The sequence below is a fragment of the Ylistrum balloti genome, unplaced genomic scaffold (assembly GCF_031769215.1).
Source record: "Ylistrum balloti isolate Yb309-2 unplaced genomic scaffold, AGI_CSIRO_Ybal_v1 Utg369758, whole genome shotgun sequence".
In the NCBI taxonomy this organism is placed as follows: Eukaryota; Metazoa; Mollusca; class Bivalvia; order Pectinida; family Pectinidae; genus Ylistrum; species Ylistrum balloti.
In genome coordinates, this window is record NW_026781958.1 from 1,922,928 (window position 1) to 1,938,607 (window position 15,680).

Sequence of the window (15,680 nt, forward strand, 5' to 3'; positions counted from 1 at the left end):
TCCATAGTTGAAACTAAACTCTTGTATAGCGAAACACGACTGGGTTATGTACTTTAAAACAAGAAGCTTAAAGTCTTGCTGTAGCAATGGATCAATATTTGACTTTTTTTATATCAATTTGTGGGAAATTCGACAAATGATTTCCCATCAAAATAAATGCCACTAAGATACAGTAAAATCCATCATAATTAATGATTAACTATTCCCCATTACAAATCAATTGAGACAGCTCGTAATACAACAATTCTTTTAAGTAGCAATACATACGGGGCTCATTGACATCGCACGTAAATCTGGTTTCTGATGGAAGGATATTTGATGTGATGCGACTGAAAATATAGTCCCATTTATCACGCGATAGTTTTCCCTAAAGTATGTTTAAGATAGGCTACAATGATGTTTCAGAGCCGTATTACAGCTTTGCGGATTAATCATTCCTTTCTAAACAGTATAGTTTAATTACGAAACGTCAAATTTAATTCAATATATCCCGAATTTAACGCTTTGTTTTCGTGCACTTTATGTGGGAACGAAACAATTAAACGTAGATTTCGTACGAAACAATTTGGTCTATTCGGAAATATCTGGTCCTCATCAAATTAAGGATGAATTAGTGAAGGGGAACGACAACCTATCAGTTTATATCAGATATTGAGGACACGAAAAAGCAACTGGAAAGTCAACAAAAGTATCGAGGTGAAATCAGATCCAATTGACTGGTAGAAGAAGAAACTGGAGAACATCAGGCACAGAAAAATAACTCAGAAATGAAATGGCGAAATAGAACAGTCGATTCGGCAACTCTTTGTCGTTCAAATAAGAATAACTGGTTGGTGGTGGGAGTGGTGGGATTGGGCTCAAACTCTCTCACATTTATGACCAACAAGTGCTCAACAAATTGGTATTTTTTTTTTGTAATTTGTATACCATCTCGTTACACTTTTTCGACCTTAGTGTACATAGGATTATAGTACATACGAAAACATTGGACGATTCCTTACCATCTCATCACACTTTTTTCAAACTTAGTGTACATAGCGTTATAGTATAGCCGAAAAAAAAATGGCCCTTACCACCTCGTTACATTTTTCGGCCTTATTGTAAATAGGATTAAAGTACATTCGATTAAAATGGTCGATTCCTTATCATCTCGTCACACTTTTTCTTATTAAGTGTACATAGCATTATAGTACAGCCAAAAAATTGGTCGATCCCTACCATCTCGTTCACTTTGGACGACATCAGTGCAAGTACGCGTGACCGTGTTGTCAACTTTACCTCACACTCATATCTGCAACTGGTTGTTTCCATTGCAATTGGAAGTTACAGATTTTTTATGCGAAACTTTAAAAAAAAATTCATATAAAAATTGGTATGCAAATTGTATGCAAATTTTGATTGATCATATTGTAGACACTATCAGCATTGTTATGATTGCCCTTTCTGACTCATTCAACAAATAGTCCTATATCTAAATAAATAATTACTTTTCTATTACATGATTTTTAAAGCAGTCGAAGACGGTTATCTTCTTGGAAATTTAAATGAAAATTTACATGAAGGAATTTCACTTTTGAAAAAAAATCACGAATTAAGAAACAAGATTGCATGCGATGCCATCATTGAAGTTGGTATATAGAGATACAAATACAGTTTTATGTCAGATAGTCATAACTGCCTTGCTAAAATATCTCTTTTTAAATTATGGAGAGCTTCGATATTATCGACTTCTTGCTAGTGAGTATAGATGTTATCGGCTTCTTGTTGAAGGGCTTTAATGTTATCGATTCCTTGTTAGCAACATTCGACCTTATCGGATTCTTGTTGGAGAGCTTCAATGTTAATTGCTGTGTGTTAGAGAGCCTTATTGTTTCCGTCTTACTTGCTGGAGAGCTTTAATGTTACCGGCTTCTTGTTGGAGAGCTTTAATGTTACCGGCTTCTTGTTGGAGAGCTTTAATGTTACCGGCTTCTTGTTGGAGAGCTTCAATGTTAATTGCTGCGTGTTAGAGAGTTTTAATGTTACCGGCTTCTTGTTGGAGAGCTTTAATGTTACCGGCTTCTTGTTGGAGAGCTTTAATGTTACCGGCTTCTTGTTGGAGAGCTTTAATGTTACCGGCTTCTTGTTGGAGAGCTTTAATGTTATCGGCTTCTCGTTGGAGAGCTTCAATGTTAATTGCTGTGTGTTAGAGAGCTTTATTGTTTCCGTCTTACTTGTTTGGGAGCTTTAATGTTATCGGCTTCTTGTTGGAGAGCTTTAATGTTACCGGCTTCTTGTTGGAGAGCTTTAATGTTACCGGCTTCTTGTTGGAGAGCTTTAATGTTGGAGAGCTTCAATGTTAATTGCGAGTTTTAATGTTTCTTGTTGGCTTTAATGTTACCGGCTTCTTGTTGGAGAGCTTTAATGTTATCGGCTTCTTGTTGGAGAGCTTTAATGTTACCGGCTTCTTGTTGGAGAGCTTCAATGTTATCTGTTTTTTGTTGGAGAGCTTTAATGTTACCGGCGTATTGCTAGAAAACGGCTTTGGAGAGCTTTAATGATCGGCTTGTCACCAGCTTTCTTGCAATGTTAATTGCTGTGTGTAGAACTTAATATTTCCAGCTTGTTGGAGAGCTTCAATGTTTCAGGATTCTTGTTGGAGAGCTTTAATTTTACCAGCTTCTAGTTGGATAGATTCAATGTTATTGATGTCTGGCTGGAGAGCTTTAATGTTATCGACTACATGTTTGAGAGCTTCAATTTACCGGCTACTTGTTGGAGAGTTTTCATATTACCGGCTTCTTGTTGGAGAACTCCAATGTTACCTGCTTCTTGTTGGAGAGCTTTAAGTTTCAATATTAACGCTGACTTGTTGGTGAGCTCAATGCAGTTGTCTTCTCGTTAAAAAGATCGGTTGTTATGGTGAAATAATTAATTTTAGTGGGAGTGCCATTTTCATTGATTTTCTATTTTTTTTCATTTTTACCGAAAATCTCAACAAATGCTTCAAATTATACACCTTGTATATTAAATATCACGAACATCGATATAAAGATAAGTAGGCATATTTACTTATTTCAGACGGGTTCTATTTTTAGCTTTTTATTTAGGATAGCATAAATACAATATAAAAAGAGGTCTTGATAATAGTATCACTTGATAAAGACCTATAGTTCTAGACGTTCTTGATGTATTTATCCTTTTTCCTCGAAGCATTTGTTTAAAATGCGAGAAACTCAGAGAAAACACCCTTAAATTACGTCGATGCAGATAAATCTCTAAAACCATTATCAAAGCAAGGGATATTTAAATATATCAGCTCATAACTAGTGATTGAAATGATCAGTAACAGACATGAAAGTAAAAATAGTAGTAGTTATTGTGTGCATTCTGAAAATGTATGACTTCAGATGCTGAATCAATATAAAAGATACAGAATTTATACAAGAGTTTGCATTTGAAACCAACATTATGGAACAATGCCAATTTTATATCAATATTCAGTTACTTTTTGACATAAAGTAATCTTTCTTCACTAAAATCTGACAAGAAACACTTTACAACTTATACAAATCTATATAGCCTGTCAAATTCACGGTGGAAATCAGAAGTCATGATGACAGGTACAAACACAGTCTGATAACGTTATATTTGCCAAAATATAAATTGATCCAGGTCCTTATCTTGACATTTAAATAACGTTATTTGGAAAGACAGGCTTAGGATGTGTCGAAATATTTTGTGATCTACGATTATTAATAATTGGTTTGTCCTTGCTGATAACATGCAACTGATTAATAATATTGAGAGTATCAATCTTCTTTAAAGCAGATCTCGTAAAACGTTCTCGACCAATTTAAGATATCAGAAAACCTGTCGTCTGCTCACGGACAAGTGATTCCGGAAAGTCGACAACGTGTCTACAGTTGACATTTACATTTACATCAAAATCGACAGGAAAAGTTTCTCCTACTTTTTGTCCTACATTACAAACGCATACATCATGTCCTGAACTGCACCAACCTAACACTGCACCAACCTAACACTGCATATTATAAGGAAATTGTTTTTTTCGGAACACTTTCTTCAGGTTGTTAATATCAATAAAATAGAAGTTGTTTATGTAACACAACCAGTAGAAGATTTGAGTGTTACGTTTCGATGACTACACGGTCTCCTTCATCTTATAACACAACTAGTAGAAGATCAGAGTGCTGCGTTTCGATAATTGCACGGTCACCTTCATCTTATAACACAACCAGTAGAAGATTAGAGTGTGACGTTTCGATGTCCACACGGTCACCTTCATCTTATAACACAACCAGTAGAAGATTATAGCGTGACGTTTCGATGTCCACACGGTCACCTTCATCTTATAACACAACCAGTAGAAGATTATAGCGTGACGTTTCGATGTCCACACGGTCACCTTCATCAGACAAATGACCAGTCGGCGGAGTGTACTAGCATTGGCGTACGTTGCGTACGAGATGGTAAGGAACTGACAAACTTTATCGGCTGTATTATAATCCTTTGTGCACTAATGTCTGAAATAGTATGACGAGGTGGTAAACAGATTATAAACCAAACATTACACAGCCGCAAATGTTGGTTAATTCCATCTCGAACACTACTAGTACACTTCACACTGGTAATTTATTTCCCTGATGAAGGTGACTGTGTCGAAACGTCACACTCTAATCTGACACAATTACAAGAAATTTTTTATTCCTGGGAAATTGTTTGATGTCTTTCAGCAAAATATATGGTAAAAAATGCTTCACCCTGTTTGCGGCATTTACGCTTAGAAAATTATGTTCGTTTCATAATATATTTTATTGTCATGATTTTACTGACAAAAGGAATAGGGCAACAGGCATAGGCTATGAAATCTTTCTCCTTTCAGACGTGAAATCACGTGATTGTCTTCTAAAAGTTGGATTAAATGCTATGTCACGAAATCTATAAAATATGCAATATGACTTTTTATAAAAATAAATGATTATGAAAAAAGATATTATTCACATCCATATTTTGGATACAAAGAATGCATTTCTATTTCAACAGTCGAGAAGGAAGGAAAATGCTGCCTGTATGATACTCGCTCTGATAAAAATTTAAAGTAAGAGAATGTAGTTTCTAAGGAGGATGTTTGTATCGTTGTAACGCAGCATACACCTTTAAGTGGTAGCACACATTTTTTTTTCTAAATTAACTGTAAATTAGCAAAAAAATCATAATTAAAGGATTAATGAATTATAGAATTTAAAGCATTCTGACACTTTAAGTTGTGTCGTTGATGACTCATACAACAAAATAGAATTATTTTAACAGCAGTTTATGGATCATGGACCAGAAGTGTAATAGTCTATTAATGGTAGCAGTTATACATTGCGGGGAAATTTGGTTAGCATTGCATCACAAGAAATGAAAATTAATCAGGAAGATGGAAGTCCTTCTTGTATAATGTTTTATGCAGTCAGAAGAATTTATTCAAGCATTGTATGTGATTAAAAATTTAAAATGTTTGACAATATATCCGACTTCCTTTGACATCTTGCCAATTAACCACTGCAGTCAATTGTAACTGTGATGTATTTGCCTTACAGTGGAGTTTTAGTAAGGTTTTAGGCATTCAGCGGGAACACTGCCACATCGATATGAACGCCTGCCAGGGAGGAACACTCAGGCTGACTCGTATATATCAAATTGACTGTAATTGTTCGTAATCTCTTATGATCTCCATTCATCGTTTTCACCCATAACATAGTTAGCCCCATACATTGTACAATGTTGTATCTCAATAATGTCAAACCTTCAGAAGTAAATGGCAGCCCTTTTCAGATAAAAGAGGGAGCAATGCTTATCACCAACTGGGCTTGAGGGTGCATTACGTTATCAAGTTCAAAGTTTGTTTCGATTTGACCTATACCGAACACGTGTAGTTTACCAAGCGAGACGTAAATCACCAGAAATTGTATTTCTCCATGTCAAATTGGTATGTAAGTACGACATTACGAGATTATAACGTTATATTATATTTTGATCACTGGAATTGAAAACCAAACGTTTAGTTGAATCACTTTTGGTGGTCTTCACTCCGTTACCAGGAACAAACGTTCATTAGAATCAGTTTTTTTTCCGGTTCTCTGTTACGCGGAGAAAGTCTCGCAGAAATAGGTTTAGTGTTCTCCACCCTTTGATCCCCCCTCCATGCCACTGGTTGATTCAGTTTTGGTGTCCACCACTCTCTGACCAGGAAAATGGCGCCTTCATTCTCCTGCTACACACATCTATTTGATTCAGTATTTGATATTTTCTCTGACCATAAACAAATTAGAAAAAAGGCAACGGAATAAAAAGATACGAACAAAACCAAAAACATTAGCATACAATAATTCGAGAATGCTTCAGACAGATAACATAATAGTGTGAAAAATTCGTCAGTTTAAGTTGGTGTGCAACTGGAATCATTCCGTACATCTCTCAAAGATATCACGTGGTACACACAGAGATTGCGTTTAACAGATCCTGATGGAAGAGGGATATGATCTGTTAAAACGGATTTAGGGACATTCACCTTTAAAGAAATACTTGTTTATTCTATACCACGAATTCATCAAAATTTAATTTGAACGTCAAACAATCCTACTGATTGGTTGGTTGTGGCCGACAGATAAAGAGACGAAGTGTCGACCATTTTGGTATCGTGTCAGTTTCAGAGAGAGTGGACACCTGTTAACATGGTTAATTAGGATGCAGCAATGACGAACGCATTGTTGTGGCCGAACAAATATTAATTGATTCTGTAAAGTATACAATAAAGCATAAATGCTACAATGCCATGTAATAAAGTTTTCATGTACATGTCTGAAGACACCAACATTGTATGCCAACACTCGTTCGTTCTAGCTGAAACTATGAATAATAGCTCTCAGGTTCAAGGTTTGTTTGTTGGTTTGCTGTCAGGTTTTAAGTCTAAAATTCCGATCATGCCACAATTGCATTATTAACGATGGGATCGTGCTACAATGTTGTTGGTGCTATCTCTATAGCTAGTTTAAGGTCTAAAGTCGCGATCATGCCACGGTTGTAGGTTCGCTCACTATAGCTAGCTTAAGGTCTAAAATCTCGACTATGCTACGGTTGTTGGTTCACTCTCCATAGCTAACTTAAGGTCTAAAGTCGCGATGATGCCACGGTTGTAGGTTCGCTCACTATAGCTAGCTTAAGGTCTAAAGTCGCGATCATGCCACGGTTGTTGGTTCACTCTCCATAGCTAACTTAAGGTCTAAAGTCGCGATGATGCCACGGTTGTTGGTTCGCTCACTATAGCTAGCTTAAGGTCTAAAATCTCGACTATGCCACGGTTGTTGGTTCGCCCTTCATAGCTAGCTTAAGGTCAAAAGTCGCGATCATGTTACAATGTTGTTGGTTCACTCTCCATAGCTAACTTAAGGTCTAAAGTCGCGATGATGCCACGGTTGTTGGTTCGCTCACTATAGCTAACTTAAGGTCTAAAGTCGCGATCATGCCACGGTTGTAGGTTCGCTCACTATAGCTAGCTTAAGGTCTAAAGTCGCGATCATGCCACGGTTGTTGGTTCGCTCACTATAGCTAGCTTAAGGTCTAAAGTCGCGATGATGCCACGGTTGTTGGTTCGCTCACTATAGCTAGCTTAAGGTCTAAAGTCGCGATCATGCCACGGTTGTTGGTTCGCTCACTATAGCTAGTTTAAGGTCTAAAGTCGCGATCATGCTACGGTTGTTGCAATATTTCTTCTAGATAACAACTTAATAATAAACATCTTTAATTGCCTAGTGTGAATACACATAGGGCTCTATCGTAATTCCCTGTAGTTCACCTATCGCGTCGTTAATGGTTTATAATCAAATATCAGTTTTACACGGGGACAATCTTATAGTTTTCTCTACTACTTAACTTAATTTGGAAACGAATACTTGAAATATTAACCATTTTAAAGCTCCCAACAGCGACATTTCTAAAACGATATAAAAATCTCGCTTTACGTTTGTGAAATATTGCCGTTATTGATTGAAAGCTATACAAACAACATAATTAAATATATTTTGTTACAAAATTATTTATCTCAGTATAATATGGTTTCTTGACAGAATCTTTTATATTTATCTCTACGATCTTTGCGGAGTTAACACGATAACTTTGGGATAAATTTCATAAAATCTCATATGGAATGTAAAATCCTTCCTATATGATTAACACGAGAATCTGGCGTGGGGATAGTGGAGACGATATGTATGGAAACAACCTAATATGACAGGATACATGAGGGACGGGTACCGCATGTGGTGAAATGACACATAGAGACGGGTACCAGATGTGGTGACAGAACACATGAGGACAGATACCACTTGTGATGATAGTACACATGAGGACGGGTACCACGTGTGGTGAAATGACACATAGGGATGGGTACCACATATGGTGACAAGACACATGAGGACAGGTACCACATGTGGTGACAGAACACATGGGGACAGGTACCACATGTGGTGAAATGACAAATAGGTACAGGTACCACATGTGGTGAAATGACAAATAGGGACAGGTGCCACATGTGGTGACAGAACACATGGGGACAGGTACCACATGTGGTGACAGACATAACGGTTGGTGCTACATACACATCTGAATTGAAATAGAGACTATTCATATCGATTTTTTTAAAATGTCCTCAAAATATCTAATAAACAAACAAAATAAATAATTATGAAAGCAAACAAACAACATATTCATATTTATCTGTCTTTTAAGACATCGCCCTACAATACCAAATTGATATCCGTTATTTTCGTGTCTCTATACAGCGTGACCTCCATGACTAATTTCGTTTGTATGTTACACCTCTTTCTCTACAGTACGTGGCAGAATCAGAATTTATAATTTACCAATTTAGCATTAGTTTTCCTATGGGAGAACGTATAAGTGCTGTTGGACACCCTATCACTCTATACCGGAGTATAGGGGAACGGAAAGTGAACTATTTGGCACCGCACTCTATAAACCCGACAGCGTTGATTGGACGAGTAGTTCCTAGATTAAGCGGTCTGCGGCAAACTAAATGGGTTTTTAAGGGGGTCGTTTACGTGCAGCCATAGATAGATATATTCTGTACTAATACGGAATATGAACTGTCATGTTTGTTATCAATACATTAGTTTGTAAATTCCATTTTTGTTTTCATATTTAACACTTACTCGGGGAAAAGAAATGTTAATTAGGTCAATTGATCAGGGAATAAAAACCTTCACCAAATTTCGATACCCAGAAGACTACAGGACACGAATGTCTCCGCTATATATATATCTATGTGTCATGAGTTATTCTTTTCGGTCGCCTCTAACTGTTTCGGTTATTTCGGTTAGTAGGTCAGCGTTAAAAATGAATTTATTCTAGAGATCTAACTTTCCTAAATTAATATCTACACGGGTTAAATATCATCACTAAAACTGCGATTTGTGAACAGAATCTTAATTTGAACTCAAACTTGATTTAACGATGACAAAACATAAACAAAAGAAAGAAATACACAACACTTTTGAAAAAAAGGACAAGGACGATAATACCATGTGTTCCGGAAAGGTAAATATCTTCTTGTTTATTGACAGAAAACGTCGTACTAAGAAACGCCACTTTTCCAAATGAGAACAAGGTCATCAACAACTTCCACTGGTCAAATCATATAATCTATGTCAAACATAGGCGAGAAAACCTGCCACATATATTTTGCTGTATTCGGCAGTGACAGAAAACAGTTGTATTTTAGCACGTGCGGTAATTCGACAGAATTACGTTAAGAATTTATCTAAATATTTTACGTTTGGAAATATAAATAATTGTTAAAATAAACGATTTTGTTGTAATAAACAAATTCATTTATGAAAATCGGTAAAACCGCTGTTATATCCATTGAAGTTTGGAACTCTATTTCTGTGCGGAACAAGTACTTGGCGTCCGTCATCAGGCAAAACTCAGTGATGTTTAAGGGGAGTACAACATAGGAAGCGAAAATGAATTTTTAACATTACTTTGTTGAGTATTCTAGTCAAAAGATCACTTCTGCGTAAATGTTCTTCCCAGTTTCAAACTTATCAAGTACTTAAAAACAGCCGAAAAACATTAACCCTGTGTATTGATTATCCGAGTCCATTCTCCTCGTCACCTCATTCAATAGCAGGTCAAAAACAATCAATATGGATTCAGGTAGGTAAGAAAACGCAGAGATTTAGGCAGAGGCGACATGCATGGTGATTTCCCGCGAGATTGTGTGAGACGTTGCCTTAAGAAATCATACTACACACTCGGATCGATCAAGTACTAGAAACGCTTGTATAGCATTCTCAAATAGTGTATGAATAATGAATGAGAGCAAAGTGAATATGTTTCCGGTGTGCCACTACATCAACAGTGAAGGATTGACAGACTGGTGTATAACTCGAGATCATGTTAATGGAAAATCAGAATGGTCACGTGTCTGCAGATATGTTTCTTTATAACGAATTCTGTAGTTAACTAAATGTAAAGATTTTTCAAATGTAGACTTTCTTTAATGGTAAATTCAACTTCAATAATGTGGCTTATTCTAAACTTTAAATTTATCATTTTACGACATTAAAGTAAACCAGTGGATCCGGGAAAATTCGAAGTATTCAGGTGGGCTATCCCTTACATTTCCAAGTCCGATCGTTGAACCGAACCCAAAACTCCAATGAAGTGAAAGACGAGCCAGCTACCATTATCCTATCCCCTCCGTTTTCTCAACCATCCTTATTTATGATCGTATTGTAATATAATTACAAGAGATTCTGAAATCAGTTCCAATGACAAGTATTGGGTAAAAGCAGTTTGCATTTTAATATTTCTCTGACAGATATGCTTTTGTGAGAGATTCGCGTTTGAAGTTATGGAAATAGTTCAAGTTTTTGATTGAATCAAGAAACTCGCCAATTATAAAACATTAGAGGACATAGAAACGTCGCCTGATTGTCTCGAAGGCGTCAACCTGTATCAGCTGAATCCAATTTTATTTAAATTCTTGAATTTAAATGATTTTCATGCTTGTTATTGTATATCATTAAAACTCAATCCATATCTTAAGTATCATTTTATTTTATTGGCCTTGAAAAAAACATGGAATGAAATATCCATTCAACTTACACTTGAAGCCGAAATGAATTTTAAGAAGCTCCAATGTGGTTATTGTTGGATCTTATGGATATTATGAGATGGCCTTGAAATGGTCCTGTAAATGTGGTGTTTTTGTGACAAATGATGTTCTACAATTTAGCCTAGTCTGGCCGAACACGGGGGAGTTATTGTATCTACTCTTCGTTCAGTAGCCGGTCTATCTCGCCCTGTCTATGGTTTCTGACTTAAACACTGCTTCAAGGGAAACAAATTAAGTGTACCGCACTTCGTGAAAGATATGTTTTTCTTACAACACATTTTCGATTAAAGACACATGTATCTCCCGGTAAAACCCGTCGCCCGACTGCATTATAGATATCACACGCAACGATGTCATTTAAAATATTATTCCAAACTATTCTGATTGCTAGACAGATTTCTAACAAACGCAGCCGAGACATTTCGAGCGATAACCTATCCTAGCGATAGGTGGTCCGTGTCGGAAAATATTCAGCGACCAACTGGATTAAGTGTGTGCTTTTAGTGCCCAGGACGCAGGGTGGAGTCGGTAAACAGTAATTATGCAGAGACGAAGAAACTGAATTATCTTGCACACGTAAATTCGGATCAATTCATGTTACATGTTAAAGTCTACTTCGTGCATACCTTGACACGTGCGTGTACAGGTGACATCGCTCGCGGTGTTTCAGATACGACAAATCTTCTGTATTCCTGACAAGGCACTATGTATATCGATAGAAAACGCTGACTTGTATCGATATGCCACGTGTGTTTCAGTATATGTGCATATGTACATCGGCAATATTCATGCAACAACCTGTATTAGTATTGAGTGAAAACATACGTTGATTTACTGCTGGTATACAAACGAACGTTTGCACATACCGTGTTGGAATTTAATACAGCTAGCAGGTAGTTTATTGTCGGTATGCGTGTACCGGGTTGGTATTTAGTGCAGCTAGCAGATAGTTTATTGTCGGTATGCGTGTACCGGGTTGGTATTTCGTACAGCCGGCATGTATAAGGCTCGGTGGGTACAACATACAACTAAATTAAACAAGCATGTGGGTCCATCGACAGAAGAGTTAACACGGGAGGTACTTTATTACAGTGAACGTTTTTATTCATTGATCTAAAACCAACTCAATCAGAAGCGCATTGGACTTTTTGCGAAGGTTTAGGTTCGATTCCTGCCACAAGCAGTTTGTAATTTCTCAATGAGCTGAGATAACAGACTGTGCTGTCGTAAAATATTTGCTCCAAACGACACTTCAATCAAGTTGCTCCGGCTGGCCTCCTGCATGATGTTCAAAGAGGAAGTCACCCATTACTATACGTACAAGAGGGCCTTGTCTTAAAATGATAATGGTTGCTTACTGGCGATTTATACATTGAAAAGTCTTGTATTCAAATAAACATTTTGACAAAACGCAACAAACAGTTCAGTTATAAGTTTGCTCTCGGACCGCCCGGGCAAGGGCTGCACGCCAATATACAGAAGTCTGTGATGGAGTTATATGGATAGAATAGGGCACCATCTGTCCTACCTTAATAATGAACGGGAATAGCTATCTAGTGACTACACTGTCAAGTGTGATGTAGAAAGCTGAATGATTTTGTTTATTTATTTATTTTTCCTACATCCGTTGCTGTTTTCAGGAAACACCGTACCGAACATAACGGGTTTGAAGCAGCTCCTAGACCATTAGTGTCTTCCTCCAAAACAGATGCCACCATCATAAATGATTCCAGCGTCGGCGATAATGTTAAAAGTAGAATGGCATTTCACTGTTTGCATAATGACAGGGTTCCACTGAAGCTTTCTTGTAGAACTCAACATCACGATTTTACTAATTCGCTATGGTTCTGTCTTCTATAATCTGTATTTTGTGGCATGCAGAATTCGAACGCCTGTCTTTTTGGAAGTTCCATTTGTACCATTAATGGGGCTGTATACAAAATATCCAATGAAATGGCGTGCGCGGTCGAAAATGAAGACGGCGTAAAGTATAACTTAACGCTGTATATTTTCCGATGAGTGTGCTAAGTGACGGATTTTGTCTTCGTGAATTCTTGAGTACGGGGCGTGTTTGCGTTCATTATCAACTGAATCATTAAGCGACTAACGTGAGGCTTCAGTTTGAATGTTGGCTAAACCACATGATCAACCCATTATTTAGTTGTTTGTCCAAGCACTTATGTTATATGTGTATCCAATTTTAATTTGACGACTGTGACAACGGTAAGTGATATAGATTAAAAAAATTGTATTAAAAGTTGCGATTCACTTCTCTGTTTTTGTACAATCTTTGAGATTGCAGATAGACGACACTGCTTTTGGATTTTTTACATCCTGAGGTTTAACGTGCCACCATTTTAATTCATTCGAATTATGGAGGGTTCAGAATATAATCTTTGACCACATCGGCATCATGTTCGTCACATTGGTATCGGTAACATCTTTGACCAAAGTGACAACGGTACTGTCGTTTATATCGTCATCCAACATTAATCAGATCATAATGACCACGGTACAGTTATGCATGGCCTAGATAGATACATAGATGAAGTCACTGATTAACCGATCTCGTCACAGGTGAGGACGGTGAAAATTAGTATCAAATCTATACTAACGATAGCCTCTACTCTTGTACTTTCTTTGAGAACGTTATATTATTAGCATAGCATAGACAATTACATTTCCAGCCTATATGATCTTATTCTGACAAATCACTATTTTCCCTGGTCATATTGTGTCCAATGTGATATATTCAAGTTGAAGAAAGTTGCATGTTCGCCGGCACATTCCGTTCTTTTCTCGACAGCGAAAATAGAAGTTTCATCGGCAGAAAACCTTGTATGCGCTCGGTTGTGAAAATGACGGATAAGTAATTATTTTTCATCCCTTAGTTGAAAGTCCTTAATTTTGTTCTGCCAGATTCAACAAATTATTGGAAAGAGCAAATTTTAAAGAAGTGTCGTTTGTATAAAATCTTTCGGCTTCGGAAATATTTGAAGTTTCTTATTTATATTTCGCAATGAGTTGATGTCTTCTAATGGTTAATCTTTAGATATTAACCTTGTAACGACGTTACTTATTTATAGTGTATTCCATTTATATTTCGCCTAACTTGATAAACCAAAAGATAATAGGGATCAAACAGTCCTTGTAGAGTTATTTCCACACCGCAAACATTCTCATCATCAAATTAAAGTTCTGTATTTCTGAATTAGTTTTAGTTTCGTAAAACAGATAAACCAATTAAGAAATTATTGCTTCTCCTAAAAGTGTGTTCATTGTCTTCTTGAATAAAAACAAATTAGAATTTACTGCACTGTATAATGATAAAATCCTCTTAATCTCCTTATTTTGGTACGAAACATCAAAATAATTTTAAAGATACACATTAACTGTTTTAATTGATATATTTCAAGTGCTGTTGTCTTTTGTTTATTGCGAATTGTATCTTTATCACTAACCCATCTGAACCAAACAATTAACTGAAGTCTACAGGTTTAAAACTTCGATCACCCTGACCCTTAGTTTTCCTTGGATAACGAGGAAGAATTGACCTCCAGTCGCCAATGACATGTGACAAGATGACATGTGATGCTATGGTATTTAAGTTGTAATATTCAGTGTAATCGTAATTCAAAAACAAACATCAAATGGGTCGATGATTTTATGGATATCATGGATGTCATCTGCTTAAGTCTGTTTGAGTTAAGAGTTCACCCCTTTGATTCTGGCGCTGAATAGTGCTTTCCTCTAAACAGAATTTTCTCCACTTCAATAAGCCCTGACGCCAAAAGCAGATTTTTAACAAAGGGGGCTCGTCCTTTTGACTCTGCTGATGAACAGACCTCCTCACAAGATATCACCCATTATCTCTGACTCTAAATAAGGGCTTCATCCATTGAGCTCTGACCTATCCAGCCAGGAATAGGACTCATAGGTATTTCTCGTCAAAGTGTAATGTCACCATTTTTATTTTCGTAAATGGACGTATTACATAGTTAACAGTTTCAAGTAAAACATAAATGTCTTGCTTTCATGGTTGACGTCGATGGATACGATGACCCCTTGGTAGTATACTGCGCTGTTTCAAAGCAACATTAGGACTTGTACGCGCCTCAAAACTACTTAAAATCCCAGCGGCAGCCAGGGCAATTTCTACTGATGAAATGTAATGAGCAATCCCTGAATATTATTCTGGACAGGGGATGTATGACATGACCATTTAAAGCAATCCATCGGCTAAATGAGTTACGAGCCAGTTTAAGATCCTTTGACGTGTTAGACAATTTGACTGTACCCTATATAAGGAAACATTTATTAAATTTGCCGATTGTTTAAACGGCGAAGTAAGAATAAGCCCATCAATGCCATGGGTAAGAATGATCATATTTAGTTCTTCTGCACCAAATTTTACCATTGCATTAAGACTTTTGTTACAATCTCAGAGCAATGTATATTAAATAAAAAAAAAATCCAAAACCAGCCAAACACA

General features: G+C 36.7%; 1 protein-coding gene across 1 annotated transcript in view; it reads right to left on the reverse strand.

Moving 5' to 3' along the window:
- LOC132543492 (uncharacterized) overlaps positions 1–15,680 on the reverse strand; it is a 172,206-nt gene that overhangs the window by 33,833 nt on the left and 122,693 nt on the right. The window contains exon 7 of the mRNA XM_060206998.1: positions 2,745–2,777. Coding sequence (XP_060062981.1) covers positions 2,745–2,777 — 33 coding nt within the window. The remainder of the gene's footprint in view (positions 1–2,744; positions 2,778–15,680) is intronic.